This window comes from Loxodonta africana, chromosome 6 (genome assembly GCF_030014295.1).
Source record: "Loxodonta africana isolate mLoxAfr1 chromosome 6, mLoxAfr1.hap2, whole genome shotgun sequence".
NCBI classification, from domain to species: domain Eukaryota; kingdom Metazoa; phylum Chordata; class Mammalia; order Proboscidea; family Elephantidae; genus Loxodonta; species Loxodonta africana.
In genome coordinates, this window is record NC_087347.1 from 89,441,282 (window position 1) to 89,463,303 (window position 22,022).

Below are 22,022 nucleotides of genomic sequence, written 5' to 3' on the forward strand. Positions count from 1 at the left end.
TGAAAACTTGTCTAAGTTTATACAACTAGTAAATTACAGAACAGCCATTTCCAAGGGAGAATTAACCAGTAAGCAAGGTACACATGGGCTTATAGTAACCAAGGTACACATGGGCTTAATTGTATCGTTAATGTGGTGAAACAGGTGAAATTGTGCACTACAGATTAGTAAGTAAGCACAAATAACCTGTATGTACCTTGCTTATTGGTTAATCCATTCCTGGTCATTTCTATCCAGTTCTATCTAACCCTAATCTTTGCATGGGAGCCTGTGTAACATAAGCTACTGTGCTCTGGAATCAGACTTCTTGGGTTCCAGTACCAGCTCAACTAAATACACACTCACACACACACTAGTTGTATGACCTTAAAACCAAACTGCTGATTTCTGGTTACCAGCCATAGCTCTTTCTCACTGGGGCACCAGGGCTCCTGTACAATCTTAGTTATTTGATCCCTTTGTTCTTCAGTTTACTTGTCTGTGAAATGGCTATAGTAAAAATGATAACTGCTTTGCAGCACTGATGTGAGGCCTGAATGAGATGTTTGTAATACATCTGATGTTCAATGGACGTTATTACGTCTTCCGACATTTGGAACCTGGAATGTAGTAGCTTTAGTGAGACAGACCAGAAAAAGTAGGGTGTGGCACAGAATGCCATGTGTTCACCAAAACCCAATTCCTGTTCCTCTTGGGCACAGTGCTAGACTACCTGCTCCAGTTTCCCTTGCAGTAAGGTGAGGTCATATGACTGAATTCCGGATAATGGAATGTGGGTAGAAGTAACGTATTTACTTCTAAGCCTGATCCCTAAAAAGTAATATCTCATTCAAAACTGATTCTCACTTTCTTTTTTTGCTTGTCTATTGGTCAAATGCAGGACATGGTGGAGCCACTAGATGAAAGGCCCTGGGTTTCTGAATATCTGCTTGGAGTGGACACCTCCTTCACTCTAACAACCTTTGGAAAGCTGAGCAAAAAATAAACATTTATTGTGCCAAAACACTGATATTTTTAAACAGTGTTAGCCTACCCTGACCAATACAGACAGTTGGTACTTGGAAATGGTCTTTGTCCCATTAGAAGATTTAAGTGAGAATTAAATGTAGGAGGATGATGAGGTGGAAGCAAGAGCTGAATAGGAACCTGGAGGTAAGAGACTGGATGCGATTGTAATACAAAAAAAAAAAAAAAAAAAACGAAACCCATTGCTTTTCAGTAGATTCCAACAGGACAATGAAAGAATGAATGGATCCAGAGTTCTGGAAAAACAGGGCTTAGAGCTTATCAAGAAAAGAAATACTCAGCAAAAAGCATGAAGAGCAAGAAGTGAACCTGAAGAGCTTAGAGAAAAGGGTAGTGATAGTAAAAGACCTAATTTTAGTAGATACATGAAACCGTAATAATGCAAAACTGTTCAGCAAATTAAACAAATACCATTAATTTCCTGCTCAAAAACATTTAGGGTAACAGATTAATTAGTTAATGAGTCATTCCTGGTTTCTGAAATAAAGCATTCTATGATAATAATACAGGGAATCCTGGTGGTGCAACTGTTCAAGCACTTGGCTGCTAACTGAAAGGTTGGCAGTTCAAATCCACACAGTGGCTCTGCTGGAGAAAGACCTAGTGATCTATTCTGTCTACAAAACCCTATGGTGAGTTCTGCTCTGTCGTATGGGGGCCACTGTGTCTTGAAATTGACTCAATGGCACTTAACAAAAACAACATGATGATAGCGCACTTTACTACTAAACAAGCCCCAAAGTCTCAAAGAAAAGGACACCTCCTTTCTTCTCTTGTAAGAAGCAATAGGGTGTTTACCCATACTTCATTATTAAGCAGTATCAGCATCACTTGGGAACTTGTTAAAAATGCAAAATCTCAGACCCCCACCTCCAATCTCCTGAATTGGAATGTGCATTTTAACAAACTCTTGTGCGACTCACATGTACTTTGAAGTTTGAAAACACTGCCATCCACTTTCTCTTCCAACTCTTGTTACATTTTCTGTCTCACTCTGACAAAACTGCTTTCAAGATCCCGGGATTTTCCTATGGATTCCCAAAGCAATCTAAGACTCATTACTCTATAAAAAAGTCTTCATCTATTTCAATAGTTCTAAATTCTAACTACATAGCAGAATCACCTGGGGTGGTTAAAAAATACTGCTACCTTGGCCCTACTCCAAGAAAGGAGCCCTAGTGCACAGTGGTTAAAACACTCAGCTGCTAACTGAAAGATCAGTGGTTCAAACCCACCAGCTCCTCCATGAGAGAAAGATGTGGCAGTCTGCTCCCACAAAGATTTACATCCTTGGAAACCCTATGGGGCAGTTCTTCTCTATCCTATAGGGCCAGTATGAGTCGGAATTGACTTGACAGTAGTGGTTTTGACTCCTAAAAATTCTGCTTCCATTGGTCAAGGTGACCTGGGCCTCAGTGTTTTTAAAATCATCCACTTACTCCATCTTTCCTATCTTCAAGAAGAAATTCTCAAACTAGTGCAGTCTATTTACTATATTATATTGTATTTGTTATAGCGTCACAGCATGGCCAGTATTAAATATTGGCAATCAAAGAAAACACTGGCTGAAAAATTCTTTCCATTTACCATTATCTCCATCTTCATTTTTTTTTTCTTTTTTCTCTCTCCTTAGCTTCCCTGAAAAAATGAACACAGTTGGAAGCTACCTCTACTTGGGATGGATAAGTGGAGCTTTTTTTGAAAGGCTGACATGATGGAGACACTAAACAAGACATTTCATACAATTCTCAGTGAATTGGGGGAACTTAGAAAAACTCCTTAAGCCTCATGAAGATTAATGCTCTATTATGTCCTGTGAACCTAGGGCAGAATTGGAGCTAAATTTGCAGGCAGCTTCTGCAGATTTATGTCTACCCCTGAGTTGAATGACATACATGGTATTTTAGAATTGAATTCTATATAAAGTCCATCGCAAAGCATATGAAATCACTTCACAATGTCCTACAAGACAGTTAAAACTCCCTTAGGCACACGGAAGTCTCTTTAATTATTTCTCAGATATAGCCCAAGGTCCTGGAATTAAAGACTGAACTCCGTAGTGAATTTCAACCTGAACTTTGAATTTGTTCACTCATGTGGATTGGTTGGTAGGGTGTTTCTGATTTCTTTTGCCTCACTTTTGTAGATGAGCCCAAACCCAAGAACCAAGAAATGAAGATGTCACTGGGAAGAAAATTTGCGTTGTTTTTCCTCTGCTTTGTATTATGAGCTGCGTTTCAGCTATATAACCTCTAAACCTATGAAATTCACATAGCCATGGAGCTCTTAATATAAAGCCCAAGGAACACACATGTGATCAAAACAAATAAAAAATTCAAAATTACTCACCCAACATATGTATTCCTCTCAGATCTCATAGATTTATTGGATGCAGGTAAAATCAAAGCCACACCTTCTACTGAAAGTAGTCACTCTTAAATTGATGGAAGGGGAGAAAAATATTATGACATGGTATTAAATTGTAGACCTGATCATAATAGTTCATGTCCAAATTAGAATGATACCCTCCCTTAAAACTTCTGTTTTCTTCAGGAATTACAAATGGAATTTTCCCTTAACATTCTAAACTCCCTTATCAACTCAAAAATACCCTCCCCTTTCCAAACACATGGCCTTTTATACTACAGTTCAGCTCTCAGAGCAGCTCTTCCCCAGAAGATAGGCTTCTTTAGAAGGTGTGGCGTCCCATCTCTTTGACCAGGTTGGTTAGCACTTTAACTGTTGACCAGAGCACCTTTCCCTTACATCTGGCCTTTGTCACTGCATGGGTCTGGTGTAGCACACAGACTTATTTGCTTTGAGGCAGCTGTGTATGGATGCAAGCCCTCTGTTGGTTTCTATAACAACTCCACCAGGTTGTCTCAAAAATGTGTCCAGTACACATGAGAACTTTCAGTTCCCAAACATTTCATTTCCCATCCCCATCCTACCCTCTGCCAACTTGTTTTCATTTCTTTGTGATCACAAGTAAGAAAAACGTCCAAAGTCAAGACCTCAGAACACTCCTGCATCTGAACTTTGCCCATCCAAGTTGACACAGAAGGTCTGAAAATTAAACAGTACTTGTTTCCTGGGGCCTCTTCGTTTAGCTGAAATCTAAACCTGCCTATAAAATCCACTAACTCAGCTTTCTGGGGGTCAATCCAGGTAGAATATAAAATGCAGCCTAATATTTTCAAAAAACAATGTCTGTGTTAAGAAATCCATGAATTCAAACAGAACAAGCAGAATGGAAGTAATGAGAATGTTCACACATTGTGAAGAATGTAATCCATGTCACTGAATAATTTATGTAGAAATTGTTGAATGAGATCCTAAACTGCTCTGTAATCCTTCACTGAAAACACAATAAAGTATTATTTTAAAAATTTAAAAAATGGTAAAGAAATCCATGCATTCACTCCTTTTGCTGATGCTCATCACATTGAACTTTTCAGAGGGAAAATCCAGGAGACTTAGGCAGAATTTCACCTTGTTTCTGTTTTGCCTCACCTCCCATGGAAGTTAGCTGAAGTTCTATATTGGTGAGAGCTTTAGGGACATTACTATCATAGCTTCCATGCCATCATGCCCTAAAATGTTCATAAATGCCCAAACAACAGCAGATACCAGCCATTTCATAGTGTGCATAGATTTTTCCGTAAGAATGTGCACAATAGCCAAGGATTAAAAGTTCATATATTTCTTGGGGTCTCTTTGAATTCCATGCTGGCCCCCATCAGTTCATCTTGGCCCAACCCACAAAGTCTACAGGCTGGGAACAAAAGAGAATAGAGAACTCCATATTGAGGAATCCATGTAGCAGCCTAAGTCTTGTTACTGCCACCACCAAATCGACATTTGTAACTCTGCCTGAGATTTCCACAAATCCACAAGCAACTTTGTCTTGGAGAAGGTAATGACAGCTATGAAGCAAAACAAGCCTGAACATGATGTTACCTTTGTGGCTTGAGACAGTGGTCCCTGTTTGGAGTTTATAATAATACCTATGCCTTTTATTGCAAGACCCACCTCAAGTTGGTCTAGCTCCTATTCTTTCCCAGAAACCACTGACAATATTAATCCTCAACATCTCCAGTTACTATCACTGCAATCTTCACAGTTTTATTTGGTATTACATGCAGTATATCTTGATTTATTTTTAGGGCATAATGTGGAGGACCACCAAATTCCAATCTGGCATTTGCCTCTGACAGGTGAAAGTGGTAGCTAATTAAATAAGTGTTAGGTAATTAAATACTCCAGCAAATTAATTAGACAAATTAACATGTCTCCTCCCAGTGCAGGGTCTGACAGCCAATGATCTTGATCACTAACAGTGCACATAGCACCAGGTAAGATTTGTGGACCCCGTATAACAACTTCCCCAGACATTAAGGCAAGTGGCCATCGTTTATTGAAATTGCAGAATCATCCAGTAAAATCTGTGAAATAGAGTACAAATAAGAATCTTCTGGGCAGTCTAAAATTATTTTCCCAGTTTAGATAGATCCTACTCTTAGAATATGTTGTTTCTTGATAATATTTATTTGATTGTATTACAAATAGCCAGTTAGCTGAATGGGCATGGTTTCATGTATTAGAAACAAACTCCGGCCCAGTCCTTGGGTGTTTTGCAAATAAAGGTTGTGTGCCAGGCAGAGCCCATGACTCAGCACAGCTGTGTGATCAATCAGTGGGGCCCTGCATCACCCCGCCAAGTTCCTGCTCCACAATGTCTGGCCTGAGGCAAACACTTCACTTTCCAGCATCTCCCTCCACAGTGCCAGCATTTTAATTTTCTCACTCCCTCAGCAACTTTCTATCTGGCTTAATTTTGCCCCCAAACCTCTAAAGCTGGAGAAGAGAAATCAGAGCCCTGGAGTGTAACTGGCTGGCATCTCAGGCTCACCCCAGGTGACATGCTTTCTGCAGAATCGGTGAGACTTACACATGTAGACTTGGTACCATGCCCACCCCCCTAAGCACACACAGTGCTCCTGTCACTCTGGGGAGGGGCATAGCCAGGAATTTGGGGCTCCCAGAACCTTGTTGGAAGGAACTGGGCATCTTTCCATGTGCCAGCCACTGTGCTAAATCCTGAGGACACAACAAGGATGAGATGGATGGTGTCTGCCCTAACAGAACTTACACGCTTGTGGGAAAGAGAGAGGAGTGAGAAAGAACATGACAAGCGCTATGGAAGCTCAGAGGAGAGGCACTGAGCCTAGACTGGGGACATCAGAGGCTTCCAGATTGAGTCTTGAGAAAGGAGGTGACCCTGAAAAACATTGCAGAGGATAGGGACAAAGTGAGTATGGGAAGCTGTGCTCCTGGCCCATAGAAGGGTATGTAAAATGCAGGAAAAAAGTGGCACATTTAGGGAACTGTTAGTAGCCCTATGCAGTTTTTATTACCAAGTATTCGTACCAGAACATCCCGGAGGGGGCCTTGTTGGCTTTCAGTTTTGAAATTTCTGGTATTTTGAAAAAAGGAAGAAGGGCCCAAACAGGGTTACACTCACTATAACATTTACATTTAATGAATTTGCATCCTAACACTTTTAATAAATAATGCAGTCTAATTGTGGTTTTCACAAGACTATCGTAGGGCTTATATAATTTTTTTTTTTAATCACCTGTTTTATTTAACCCAACATAACCAAAACATGAGCTTTTCAGCATAGAATCAATATAAAAATTATTAATGGGATATTTCACTTTTTTTTAATTGTGCTTTAAGTGAAAGTTTACAGATCAAGTCAATCTCTCACAGAAAACCTTATATACACCTCACTGTATACTCCTAATTGCTCTCCCCCTAAATAAAAAAAAAAAAAAAATTTTTTTTTTTTTTTTTTAATGAGACAGCACACTCCTTCTCTCCACCCTCTGTTTCCATGTCCATTCAGCCAGCTTCTGTCCCCCTCGGCCTTCACATCTCCCCTACAGACAGGAGCTGCCCAGATAGTCTCATGTGTCTATTTGATCCAAGAAGCCCACTCCTCACCAGTATCATTTTCTGTGTTGTAGTCCAGTCTAATCCCTCTCTGAAGAGTTGGCCTCGAGAAAGGTTCCTGTCTTGGGCTAACAGAAGGTCTGGGGACCATGACCTCCGGGATCCCTCTGGTCTCAGTCAGACCATTAAGTCTGGTCTTTTTACTAGAATTTGGGGTCTGCATCCCACTGCTCTTCTGCTCCTTCAGGAATTCCCTGTTGTGCTTCCTGTCATGGCAGTTATTGGTTGCAGCTAGGCACCATCTTCTAGTCTTAGGCTGATGTAGTCTTTGATTTATGTGGCACGTTATGACTCTTGGGCTCATACTTACCTTGTGTCTTTGGTGTTCTTCATTCTTCTTTGCTCCAGGTAGGTTGAGACCAATTGATGCATCTTGGATGGTCGCTTGCTAGCCTTTAAGACCCCAGAAGCCACTCTCCAAAATGGGATGCAGAATATTTCCTTAATAGTTTTTATTATGCCAGTTGACCTAGATGTCCCTTGAAACCATGGTCCCGAAACCCCTGTCCCTGTAACTGTGGGCTTCAAAGCATTTGGTTTATTCAGGAAACTTCTTCGCTTTTGGTATAGTCCAGTTGTGCTGACCTCTCCTGTACTGTGTGTTGTCCATCCCTTCACCTAGATTAGTTCTTATGTAGTACCTAATTATTGAATCCCCCCCTTACTCTCTTGTAACCATCAAAGAATATTTTTCTTCCCTTTAGGCTATTTCTTGAGTTCTTATAATAGTGGTCTCATACAATATTTGTCCTTTTGCAACTGACTAATTTCACTCAGCATAATGCTTTCCAGATTCCTCTATGTTATGAAATGTTTCAGATTCATCACTGTTCTTTATCAATGCATACTATTCCATTTTGTGAATGTACCACAATTTATTTATCCATTCATCCATTGTTGGTCACCTTGGTTGCTTCCATCTTTTTGTTATTGTAAACAGTGCTGCAATGCATATATCTGTTCCTGTGACAGCTGTTATGTCTCTAGGATATATTCCAAGGAGTGGGATTGCTGGATCCTATGGTAGTTCTATTTCTAGCTTTTTGAGGAAGTGCCAAATCGATTTTGAAAGTGTTGTACCATTTTACATTCCCACCAGCAGTGTATAAGTATTCCAGTCTCTCCATAACCTCTCCCGCATTTATTATTCTGTTTTTTGGATTAAAGCGAGCCTTATTGGAGTGAGATGGAATCTCATTGTAGTTTTGATTTGCATTTCTTTAATGGCTAATGAACGTGAGCATTTCCTCATGTATCTGTTAGCTACCTGAATGTCCTCTTCAGTGAAGTGCCCGTTCATATCCTTTGTCCATTTTTTTAATTGTTATTTGTCTTTTTGCAGTTGAGTTTTTGCAGTATCAAGTAGATTTTAGAGATCAGCCGCTGATTGGAAATGTCAGAGCTAATGATTTTTCCCAGTCTGTGGGTAATCTTTTTACTCTTTTGGTGAAGCCTTTGGATGAGCATAGGTGTTTGGTTTTAGGAGCTCCCAGTTATCTAATTTCTCTTTTGCTATTTTTGCAGTTCCAGTAAAGTTTTGTTTACTGATTATGCCATGTATTAGGGCTCCTGGCGTTGTTCCTATTTTTCATTCCATGAACTTCATCGTTTTAGATTTTATATTTAGGTCTTTGATCCATTTTGAGTTGGTTTTTGTGCATGGTGTGAGGTATGGGGCTTGTTTCATTTTTTTGCCAATGGATATCCAGTTATGCCAGCACCATTTGTTAAAGAGAATGTCTTTTCCCCACTTAACAGACTTTAGTCCTTTGTCAAATATCAGCTGCTCATGTGTGGATGGATTTATGTCTGGATTCTCAATTTTGTTCCGTTGGTCCATGCATCTGTTGTTGTACCAGTACCAGGCTGTTTTGACTATCGTGGTGGTATAATATGTTCTAAAGTCAGGTAGTATGAGGCCTCCCACTTCGTTCTTCTTTTTCAGTAATGCTTTCCTTACCCAGGGCCTCTCCCTTCCATATGAAGTGGGTGATTACTTTCTCCATCTCATTAAAAAAATGTCACTGGTATTTGGATCGGGATTGCACTGTATCTGTAGATCACTTTGGGGAGAATAGACATTTTTACAATGTTGAGTCTTCCTATCCATGAGCAAGATATGTTTTTCTGCTTATGAATGTCTCTTTTGATTTCTTACAGTAGTGTCTTGTAGTTTTCTTTGTGTCTTTTACATCTCTGGTTAGATTTATTCCTAAGTACTTTATCTTCTTAGGGGCTCTTATAAATGGTATTGATTTGGTGATTTCCTCTTCATCGTTCTCTTTGTTGATGTAAAGGAATTCAACTGATTTATGTGTGTTTATCTTGTATCCTGAAACTCTGCTGAACTCTTCTATTAGTTTCAGAAGTTTTCTTAAGGATTCTTTAGGTTTTTCTGTGTATAAGATCATGTCATCTCCAAACAGATACTTTTACTTCTTCTTTGCCAATTTGGATGCTCTTTATTTCTTTATCTAGCCTTATAACTCTGGCTAGCACCTCAAGCATGATGTTGAATAAGGGTGGTGATAGAGGGCATCCTTGTCTAGTTTCTGTTCTCAGTGGGGGTGGTTTCAATCTCTCTCCTTTAGGGTGATATTGGCTGTTGGCTTTGTATAAATGCCCTTTATAATGTTGAGGAATTTTCCTTCCATTCCTATTTTGCTGAGAGTTTTTATCGTGAAGGGGGTTGGACTTTGTCAAATGCTTTTTCTGCATCAATTGATAAGATCATGTGGTTCTTATCTCTTGTTTTATTTACGTGATGGATTACATTGATTGTTTTTCTAATGTTGAACCATCCCTGCATACCTGGTATGAATCCCACTTGGTCGTGGTGAATTATTTTTTTGATATGTTGTTGAATTCTATTGGCCAGAATTTTGTTGAGAATTTTTGTGTCTAAGTTCATGAGGGATATTGGCCTATAATTTCTTTTTTTGTGGAGTCTTTACCTGGTTTTGGTATCAGGGTTACTGCTGGCTTCATAGAATGAGTTTGGGAGTATTCCATCCTTTTGTGTGCTCTGAAATGCCTTTAGTAGTCTTGGCGTTAACTCTTCGCTGCAAGTTTGGTAGAATTCTCCAGTGAAGCCTTCAGGGCCAGGGCTTTTCTTCATTGGGAGTTTTTTGATTACTTTTATCAATCCCTTCTTTAGTTATAGGTTTATTTAGTTGTTCTGTCTCTGTGTTAGTTTAGGTACGTAGTGTGTTTCTAGAAATTTGTCCATTTCTTCTAGGTTTTCAAATTTGTTAGAGTACAACTTTTCATAGTACTCTGTTATGATTCTTTTAATTTCAATAGGGTCTGTTGTGATATAGCCCATCTCATGTCTTATTTGGGTTATTTGCTTCGTCTCCTGTTTTTCTTTTGTCAGTCTGGCCAATGGTTTATCAATTTTTTCAAAGAACCAGCTTTTGCTCTTGTTAACTCTTTCAATTGTTTTTCTGTTTTCTATTTCATTTAATTCTGCTCTAATTTTTGTTATTTGCTTTCTTCTTGTGCCTGAGGGTTTCTTCTGTTGCTCTCTTTCTGTTTGTTCAAGTTGTAGGGATAATTCCTTGATTTTGGCCCTTTCTTCTTTTTGGATGTGTGCATTTATTGACATAAATTGACCTCTGAGCACTGCTTTCACTGTGTCCCAAAGGTTCTGATAGGAGGTGTTTTCATTCTCATTGGTTTCTATGAATTTCTTTATTTCATCCTTGATGTCTTCTATAACCCAGTCATTTTTGAGCAGGGTATTGCTCAGTTTCCAGGTGTTTGATTTCTCTTCCCTGCCTTTTCTGTTATTGACTTCTGCTTTTATGGCCTTATAGCCAGACAGTTGCTTTGTAATATTTTGATGTTTTGGATTCTATTAAGGCTTCCTTATGGCCTGATATGTGGTCTATTCTGGAGAATGTTCCATGTGCACTGGAAAAGAAAGTATACTTGGATGCTGTTGAGTGGAGTGTTCTGTATATGTCTATGAGGTCAAGTTGGTTTACTGTGGCATTTAGATTTTCCGTGTCTTTATTGAGCTTCTTTCTGGGTGTTCTGTCGTTCACTGAAAGTGGTGTGTTGAGGTCTCCTACTATTATTGTGGAGCTGTCTATCTCACTTCTCCATGCTGTTAAATTTTGTTTTATGTATCTTGAAGTCCTGTTGTTGGGTGCATAAATATTTAATATGGTAATGTTCTCCTGGCATATTGTCCTTTTAATCATTACATAGTGTCCTTCCATATCCTTTGTGGTAGATTTAAGTTTGAAGTCTGTTTTGTCGGAAATTAGTATAGCCACTCCTGCTGTTCTTTGATTGTTGTTTGCATGATACATTTTTTCCCAACCTTTGAATTTTAGTTTGTTTGTGTCTTTAAGTCTAAGGTGCGTCTCTTGTAGGCAGCATATAGCTGGATCATGTTTTTTTTATCCATTCTGCCACTCTCTGTCTCTTTAATGGTGCATTTAGTCCATTTACATTCAGCATGGTTATAGATAGGTATGAGTTTAGTGCTGTCATTTTGATACCTTTTTTTGTGTGTTGTTGACAGTTTCATTTTTCCACTTACTTTTTTGTGCTGAGAAGTTTTTCTTTGTAAATTGTGTGTTTTTCATTTTCATAGTGGTCGAATTTATGTTTGCTGAGTCGTTATGTTTATCTTGTTTTTTATTTTGAAGTGTAGGATTGTTAGTCTTTTTTTGTGGTTACCTTGATATTTACCCCTATTTTTCTAAGTTTACCTAACTTGTACCTCCCTATATTACCTTGATTTCCTCTCCATATGGAAGATCTATACCTACTTTATTTAGTCCCTCTTTATTGATTATTGTCATCTTTTACATAATAACATCACTGATTCCCTGTTTTGGGTTTTTTTTTTTTTTTAATCTTGATTTATTTTTATGATTTCCCTATCTGAGTTGATATCTGGTTGCTCTGTTCCATGTTCTAGTGTTGGGTTGATATCTGATATTATTGATTTTCTATCCAGAGAATTGCCTTTAGTATTTCTTGTAGTTTTGGTTTGGTTTTTGCAAATTCCCCAAGCTTGTATTTATCTATAAATGACCTAATTTCGCTTTCATGTTTGAGAGACAGTTTTGCTGGATGTATGATTCTTAGCTGGCAATTTTTGTCCTTCAGTGCTTTATATATGTCATCCCATTGCCTTCCTGCCTGTGTGGTTTCTGCTGAGTAGTCCAAACTTACCGATTCTCCTTTGTACATGACTTTTCGCTTATCCCTGGCTGCTCTTAAAATTTTCTCTTTATCTTTGGTTTTGGCAAGTTTGATGATAAATGTCTTGGTGACTTTCTTTTGGAATCTACCTTGTATGGGGTTAGGTGAGCATCTTGGATAGATATCCTTTCATCTTCACGATATCAGGGAAGATTTCTGCCAACAAATCTTCAACAATTCTCTCTGTATTTTCTGTTATCCCTCTCTGTTCTGGTGGTTGCTCCCTGTTCTGGTATTCCAATCACTCCCAAGTTAATCTTCTTGTTAGAGTCCCACATGATTCCAAGGGTTTCTTCATTTTTTGAAATTCTTTTATCTGATTTTTCTTCAAATAAATTGGTGCCAAGTGATTTATCTTCAATCTCACAAATCCTGCATTCAATTCTGCTCTCTGACTTTCTATTGAGTTGTCTAATTCTGCAGTGTTATTGTTAATCTTCTGACTTTCTGAATGTTGTCTCTGTATGGATTCTTGCACTTTGTTAAATATTTCATTATGTTCTTGAATAATCATTTTAATTTCTTCAACTGCTTTATCTGTGTGTTCCTTGGCTTTTTCCATTTGTTGCCTGATTTCATTCATGATGTCTTGAAGACTTCTGTATATTAACCTTTTATATTCTGCATCTGGTAATTCCTGGAATACATCTTCATCCCAGAGAGTCCTTGATTCTCTGTTTTGGGAGTTTGTTGAAGCAATCATGGCCTGCTTTTTTATGTGATTTGATATTGACTGTTGTCTCTGAGCCATCTATAATTTATTGTATTAATTTATTTTATGTTTGCTCACTGTGTCCTAGTTTCTTGCTTTGCTTTCTTTCAATATACCCAAATAGGGTACTAGAGTGAGCTAACTTGGTTATTGGAGGCTTTGAAGCACTAATGTCCTGTTATCAGATGGCTAGAGCTGTTACCAGGTGTATGAGCCTAGGACTACATTCATTATTCTTGTACAGATTCAGCACAGGTGTCCTGATAGTCAGTCACCTAGTGTGTGGTGCTGACTCTCACATATTATCTTAGAAGAGCAATGGTGTTGGGTGTATGCACTGGTTTCTGGTAGCAGGAGGGGGTCACACTCTAAGGAAGTCAGGGAGCTGACAGCCTTCCCCCCAAGTGTCAGTGAGGAAGGAATATCTCTCTTCTTTAGAGTGTTTTAGGAGATTAGGCTCTGCAGCTGTGCCTTAGGCACCCAGTGCTTATACCTGTAAGGACTGGTAGGCAGCAGTATCCTTTTGCAGGTGGCTAGATGGTGTAGATGGAGGCTCCAGTCCTCAGGCCCCTGCTGTGGGTAGTGACAGCCCTGTTTACTAAGTAGAGCAGTATCAGACCTCCAAAATCTGCCTACCCACCACACAGCTGAAACAGTTACAGTCAGATCTCAAACAAGATTTGCCCTTGAAATATAATAGCCACCTGTATCCATGTAGGGGTGAGAGACAAAGTCTGTGGATCACTTGTGGCTGGACTGGAGCCACTTTTGCTCTGAGCTTCCAGATTAAGGGAGACTGCAGAGTATTTTTCCCGTGTTTGTTAATTTGTTTCTTCTCCCAGATCAGGAGAATTGCTCATGGAGTGCAGCAGGTTCTATCTCAGGCCCAGGGAAATCAACTGTTAATGAAGCCGGCTGGAGCAGACGGGGGAGGGATTAGATAGATAGGAGAGAGTTCTTTCAAAAGAAGGAGCTATTCGATCCATGTGGTAAATTAGGCAAAATCATTTATCTTGTGTTAAGAGCACTGTTTTATCTCAGATTCCAGAGGCATATGTAGCCTGTGTGCGCTGGCTGGGTCCCCACCAAAATTGCTGCAGGGGATTAGATCTGCATCCCATGTTTGCCTTCTTTCACTGAAGCAGCTGTGTCCTAAACTCCACCACCAGTCCTGTGGTCATCACACCAGGGGGTCGGGGTGCCAGCATTTTAGTTGCCTTCTTTTGCTGAAGCAGCCACTTCCTGAACTCTGCAGCTGGCCACGTTGTAGACACACCATAGGGTCAGGGCTGTGCCAATCTGTTTGCCTTCTTTCGCTGAAGCTGTTGTATCTCAGGGAAATACCATCCACCCTGCCGCAGTCTTGCCAAAGAATAGCTCCAAGGAATCAGAGCTGAGGCACAGCACGGGCTTGGCAACTCATTGCTGCTTCTGCACTGTCTCTTCCTCCCTCCCCTGTCGCTCAGACCGATTCCTTAGTTTTGTTTTTGACCCTCAGGGTTTCTAGTTTGTCATATATATAATCAATTCACTTGTTTTTTCAGGTCTTTAAGAGGGATCAGCAGAAGCTCCTGGCTAGGTCTCCATCTTGGCCCCACCTCTATAAAATTCTTAATTCACAAAGTACTTTAATTTTAATGGAATACAAGTTTAAAGGTGCCCTTTTTTCAGTCTGGTCAGTATATCTTGTAAATCTATGCATCATTTTATTTAGGGATAATATGCAAAGTCTGATTTTTGACCAAATGTTTCCTTCGGGCATGTAGTAATAGGCTTGAGGCCATACCTCAATGCTCTTTTACTTCCTCCCAAACTAACTCCTTCCTCCCCAGGCCCAGATTCTCTACTCTGTACTTGATTCACCTGTCCATGAAGTACCCACCAACTGGTACAGCCCAGAACCAATATCCTGGCCTGTGGGAGCTTAGGGATGGCAATGCACAGAAAGGCTTCCACTCCTTTCTCTTTTTCCTCATCCTTTGGCAGGCCTCTCAGGGTAGGGATAGGGTAACAAAGGGTCCCCACCTCCTGCCACACCAGGTTCTCACCAGCACCACCGTTAGGCCCATAGGGCTAACAATGGCTTGAAAGAACATAATAGTTGTTATCCATTCTGTAGCTAAACAGTTTACTTGTTTTTTTATTTATTCATTCAACAAATATTTACTGAGCACACACCAGGCTCCAGGATGTCTGTGAAGTGCTGGAGATACAGATATGAATGATAATTCTTGCTTCTCTGACTTCTTCCATGAAAATTTTGACATTTCATGAAAAGAGAAGACTTAATTTATAACACTTCTCATATTAGCCTTTCATATATTGAAAGGTGCTTATTAAGTTTATCATCAGCATTCTTTTCTTCATGTCAAATAACTAAACTTATTGAGTCTTTTTGACCTTTTCTTACGTGTTTATTTTCTAATATATAGACTTGAAGCTGCCTCAAATCCTTTGGGAAAGGGGGGAGGTATTAAAAAACGCAGTTACTCCCTTTATTGGGTAGAGGTGCTGCAGTTTGACATTATTATGCTTATGCACAAAGAAAATGCACCTTATTTTCTATTACCATCCAATCTTTCTCAATAACCCCACCTTACTGGTAGTTGGGGCAGAACATGGTGACTTTAAGCGTTTCGATTAATGGTATCTCCATGTCTTTGGTTTAAATGGTCTCATATAGATGACTTATTCTCCTTCAGATACATGCTCAGTCTATTTGATTTCCTCCCTCTGCCCAGTGCTCCTATCTGAAGGAGGAAGAAGAGGGCTCCTGAATCCATGTGCTCAACATCTTGCACTGTCCTTTGGCTCCATTGTAAGGTGGCGGATCAAGCATGGTCCTCTGTGTCCTTGTGAAGGATCTGTGGCTATTTGGGCATGGTCTGAGTCCCTGAATGGGGCTACCAAGATGCAGCTAGCCTGTCTAGCCCAAATGGAGCATTGCATTGGCACCTGTGTCTGAAATCTATGACCCCTACACTTTACCACCAGGCTCAAAGCTTCTCTCCCTTGCGGCTGCTTTGTTCAGCCCCTAGGCCTCTGCCAGTCCATTGGCCATCTGGGAACCTCTACTTCCTTTACCAGAGCACTCATTCAGGCCCCTACATGTCAGACTCAGGTTTTGGGAACCACTGATGTTGTCTCTGGCTCTCTTCAAATTCTTCTCTCCGTCATTGCTGCACTAACCCCCATTCAGGGTTGGGTGTGGGCCTGAGCTCTAGTTGGAGCTTCTCCTAGACACTTGCTGCCTCTCACGGCTACATCAAAGGATGCAGGCACCTGGCTCTGGCCTAGTTAGATATTTACATAGCATCTCTTCCTCAAATTCCAGACCCAAGGAGTGTTTGGTGACCAAGAATGCTGAATGGACCTCTTGCCCTATTTCTCCTGCCCTTTCACTCTTATAATCAGGTCTTCTTTGTACTTTTTCTCCCCATCTGATGTGAACATCATATTCCTTATATCAGATCCTGAATTTTCTCTGGCTTCTAGTAATCTCCGTGTTCAAGTCCACAACCCAGCTTCTGATATGTTAATGAAAGCATTAGAATTGTTAAAATCCTTATTTTACCTAACAGTGTTTTACTAGGGACTCAAAATTCTTATTCAAAGAATGCTAATTCCCTACTCCAAGTCCTATCCCTCACTCCAAGTCCTATCTCTCAGCAGATAGATGGGGACATGGGCTGTGAAAAAAGTCAAGTACACAAAGAGGAAAAGAGGAATATATCAACAATTATAAGCAATAAAAGAATAATATCCCTACTGTAATTATAAACACTAGAAGTGGACTGCTTCTTTGGAGTGCTCTTCCCTCCACAATTCTGTTAAAATGCAGAATTCATCCTATTATAGACTCTTCAAGGCTGAGCCATACAGAAGGAGTGGCAGGTGGAGCCTTTGCCATGAGCAGATTCCCTTGAGGGTTAGTCTGGTGGAGGCCTACCCACGCTGAGACTGTGGAGAAGATCACAGCGTCCTTCAATCCTTAGATAGAACTGCATCCTCCCCTTTTCACTCCCAGGGAATGATGGAGTCACTGTGGTTACACTGTAAATTTCGGTAATTTATATGAGGTTCGGAAATACAAAGCAATGACATACTTTTCCAGGACCCACAGAACACTGACATAGGGAACCTTTATAAAGTTGAAATTTGCTTTAAGAAAATAACTCTTCTTGATTTATAAAATTCTATTGAGTTGTTTTTTCATCTGGAAGTATATTTCCTAATATTTAAAGTATACATAACCAGAAATGTCTCTTTGGACTATAATTTTAAAAATAATAAATAAAAGAACAAAATTTGGGATGGGGAGAGGTGAGGCCTTGATTTTGTGAACCATCCCAGGTGTAGTCTCTTTCCAGATATATGGAGATTCCACATAGAAGATATCACATTTATCACTCAAAAAGTGCTTATTAAGCACCTACTATGTGCTATGTTTGTTAGTGTTGAAGTTTCTTAATAACATAGAGGTTTTTTTTTTTTTTTTTTATGGTCCCAGTTCACAAGCTATAATGCTCTGATAACCTCCACATGAAAAGGACTTAACTTACAACTGCATTGTCCTCTCTGGGGGTCTGTCTTACTGTCAATATGACCCCACTGTTTTAACCAAAACTTAAATTTACAATATCCTAATGACTGATATTAATGCCAACACCAGTGCCTCCATGAGTCAACAAACAACTCCGAGAAGCCAGCAAAGATCAGCTGTGGCTAGTTGGGTCAACAGAGGAGCTGAAAGACTAAATATGCTTGACTTTTGAATATGCTGTCTTGGTTATTTAGCGCTGCTATAACAGAAATACCACAAGTGGATGGCTTTAAAAAACAGAAGTTTGTTCTTTCACAGTTTAGTAGGCTGGAAGTCCGAATTCAGGTTGCCAGCTCCAGGGGAAGGCTTTCTCTCTGTATCTGCTCTGGAGGAAGGTCCTTGTCGTCAATCTTCCCCTGGTCTAGATGCTTCTCAGAGCAGAAACCTCGGGTCCACATGATGTGCTCTGCTCCCAGCATTGCTTTGTTGGTGGTATGAGGTCCCTATGTCTCTCTGTTCACTTTTCTCTTTTATATTTCAAAAGAGATTGGCTTAAAACACAACCTAATCTTGTAGATAAAGTCCTGCCTCATTAATGTAACTGTCACTAATCCCACCTCATTAACATCACAGAGACAGGATTTAGAACACGTAGGAAAATCACATTAGGTGACAAAACAGTGGACAATCACCCAATACTGGGAATCATGGCCTAGCTAAGTTAACAGATATTTTGGGGAGACACAATTCAATCCATGACAATGCATGACTTCAATTTTTAGAATTTTTCTGTTGCCAATGATGTTTGAGAAAAGGGAAGTGGTAAGCACAGGATGTCAAACAAAAATTCAAGAAAAGCTATTTCAATGGAAATAAGCATGATATTCTGAATCCGTAACAGTACTAAAATTAAAAATCTGTTCTCTAAATTCAAAATAATCACATTTTACACAGAACAAAAATCTGATGAAAGACGAGAGAAAAGAATTGAAAGAACAGTGAGAATAATAGTCAGCAACAAGAGTGATTAATTCAGCATTACTCTGGGTCAGCATTACAAAGCACTATTCACGCTGTATCTCATTTAATCCTCACAACATCCCCCAATTTCCAGATGAGAAAATTGAAGCCCAGAGAGGTTAAATGATGTGCCAAGGAACCTACAGTGAGTAAATAGAAACTGGAAATCAGACCATGTCTGCCCAGTGACAAAGCCATGAGAACTCTAGAACTCACTGTAAGTGCTGATGATGTGCTAGAGTCCTTTAAAGAAGACGAGGAGAGTGGCATCAACAGGAAAAAGAAGTTTGATTTGAGCCTTGAAGGTGAAGTAAGGTGGGTATATGAAGAGCATCTCTGCTATATCTTACCGCATTGCTCATTAGGGTTGTTGATTTAACTGGTATATGGGAAAGGAGTGCATAGTTAAGATATGGTTGGTGTATATTATGTGTGGGTGATGGTGAACAAAATGACCCCATTAAAATGGATGGTCCAGTCTTAAAGCTGATTTTAAAAGCATCACATCACCGAAATTTTAACTGATCTTTAAGATGGGCTTTAAACACCCTTTAACGTACAGTTTGACTTATCTCAGGCTCATGACTTTCCATGGTCTCAAAACAAATAGAACAATTGCCGTCGAGTCATCTCCAACTCTCGACAACCCACGTGTGTCAGAGTAGGGTTTTCAATGGTTGATTTTCCAGAAGTAGGTTGCCAAGCCTTTCTTCCAAGGCACCTCTAGGTGGATTCAAACCTCCAAACTTTTGCTTTGCACCCAAGCCTATTAGCCATTTGCACCACCCACAAAAGACCCCTTTACCAAAGAACTGGCCTGATTCAACACTCCCGCCTATAGCGAGTTCTGTCTGCTCCAAGTAGTCCCTGAAAAGTAAACTGGAAGGCCCATGAAGCTCTGTTTCTGTTAACCTCCTTGCCTATGACTTGCTCATCCTAGTGATTTTAGGCCTTAGAGGCTAAAGCATGTGTTTGTTTTTCAGCACCGGATAAAGTACCCCAACTGGGACATAAAATATACTGGGAAATCAGCCTCACAGCTGGAAAGAAGCTCTGTGAGTTTGACAAAATCCACACCGAAAGGAGAGGGGGACAATTTTCCTTGGACTCAAGGAAAGCACAGTCTTAACCTCTAACAAAAATCCAAACTTATTACTGCTGTTGCCCAAGAGGGCTCAAATTGGAAAAAGATGCTATTGCATTGTAGAGATTGTGAATTCCAGGCCCTGAAAGTCACAAATTTCAAAGCTGACTGATTCTAATTTGGGTTTAGCTGAGTGACAGAGAACAGAGTTTTTCATGGTACTCTCCAAGCATTACTAAGTGCAATATATTGAGTTAAACATTAATTTTTTCCTAAAGAAGTAGAACACCTTGGGTATATAATTACAGTCACATTTACATTTCTGTTAATGCCTCACCTTAGGAATGTCATGAATTTCCAAAAGTATGATTCTTTTGAACACTTCACCTTTGTGTTTTATTTTCTGTTTTTGTGGTGCTTGTTCGTGTTTATTTCCCTGATTATTTTACGTGATATAGTATTCTTTAAATTTTTTAATTATGCAAGCTTTCAAACATGTAGAAATGTACAGATATAGCAGATGCCTGTGTGATTACTACACAAATTTAAAAATTGCTAACATTTTGTCATATTTAATACAGATTTTTAATAAGGAAAACCAAAAACAAAACCAAACCCATTGCCATCAAGTCAATTCTAACTCATAGCAACCCTACAGGGCGGAGTAGAACTGACCCATAGGGTTTCCAATGAGTAGCTGGTGGACTTGAACTGCCAACCTTTTGGTTAGCAGCCAAGCTTTTAACCACTACACCACCAGGGCTCCTTTATAGAGAAAGACCCTATCAAAGCCTTCTCCACCTTCCTTCCAGTCCTCCCCACAGGTAACCACTTTCCTGATGTTGGTGGGAATCCTTTTGAGGCACATTTAAAAATTTTTGTATATAAGTATATACTTATAAAAACATGAGCAGGTTTAAGTATAGTACACTATATATATTCTTTTACAACTTTCTTTTTATTTTATTTTTTTTTAATTGCTTCTAATTTTTTTCCTGTGAACGTGCTTCTCTATATCTATGGGCCTCATTGTCACATATACTTGCCAGTAAACCTGGTATTATTCACCATATTAAGTTTTTTTTTTTGGCTGATTTCATGATTGTGAAAGAGTATCTTTGCTTTATTTTATATTTTCCTAATTATTAGGGAAGGAGCCCTGGTGGTACAACGGTTAAACACTCAGCTGCTAACTGAAAGGTTGATGCTTCAAAAATCACCCAGTAGCTCCTTGGGAGAAAAGACCTGGTGATCTGCTTCCGTAAAGATTATAGCCTAGAAAACTCTATGGGCAGTTCTACTTTGTCACATTGGGTCGCTATGAGCCAAAAATCGACTCAGTAACAACAACTATTAGGGAGATGAAACATCTTTTTAATATGTTTGTTGGGCGTTCAGATTTCTTCTGTGAATTACCTGTTCATATTCTTTGTTCATTTCTCTTTTGGATTCTTCATCTTTTTCTTACTGATTTGTAGGAGTTCTTTATATTTTCTGGGTACTAACCTTTGTTGGTTATAAATACTGTTCTTTATATTCAAACTTTTCATCAACATATAATGAGATTTTTTTTTAATTTTATCTAAAAGTAATCTATTTACAAATTGGTAATTACTGTTATATACTCATTTCCTCTATCTTGTGTTTCTAATTACATTATTTTTGTTTTATTTTTTACTTCTTTCCAGCTTTCTGGGTGGCACAAACTGTTTGCTCTCAACTAATAACCAAAGGGTTGCCAGTTCAAACCTACCCAGCAGTGCCACAGAAGAAAGGCCTAGCAATCTGCCTCTGTAAAGATTACAGCCAAGAGAACCCTATGGAGCAGTTCTACTCTGTAACACGTTGGGCTGCCATGAGTCAAGATGCAAGGGCACAAACAACTGCACATCGAGTCGTCAAAGGCAACAGGGGTTTTTTGCTGTTGTTTCATAGAGTGGTAAAATTCTCTACAGACCCCTTTTACCCACTGCTGATTTAGAAGTTATATATTTTATTTCTATTCTTTTAATAATTGCCCTTACATTTTAACAAGCCTACTTAACAAAATTTAAGGTTAATTAATACCTCTACTCTTCTCCTGAACAATGCAAGGACTTTGGAATACTTTAATCACTACTTCACGTTTTCCATGTGAATTAATTTAATCCACCTTGTGCTTATGGTCCTCAACCCCAATTAGCCATTATTATGGTTATTGTTTTTGTTTCACAGCTAATGATAATTTAAATTATCCACATCTGCCAATTTCTTTGATTACCATCGCTTCTCAGTTCTCATTCCTTCCTAATGGGTTTAATTTCTTTCCTTCTGAAGGACATTATATAATGGTTCTTCAGCATGGACTTTTGTCTGAAAATGTCTTTATTTTGTCCTCATTTCTAAGTGATTATTTA

General features: G+C 39.3%; 1 protein-coding gene across 1 annotated transcript in view; it reads right to left on the reverse strand.

Moving 5' to 3' along the window:
• UPP2 (uridine phosphorylase 2) overlaps positions 1-22,022 on the reverse strand; it is a 56,667-nt gene that overhangs the window by 29,042 nt on the left and 5,603 nt on the right. Inside the window, 1 exon segment of the mRNA XM_064287450.1 lies at positions 3,376-3,445. Within this exon segment, the coding sequence (XP_064143520.1) occupies positions 3,376-3,445 (70 nt within the window).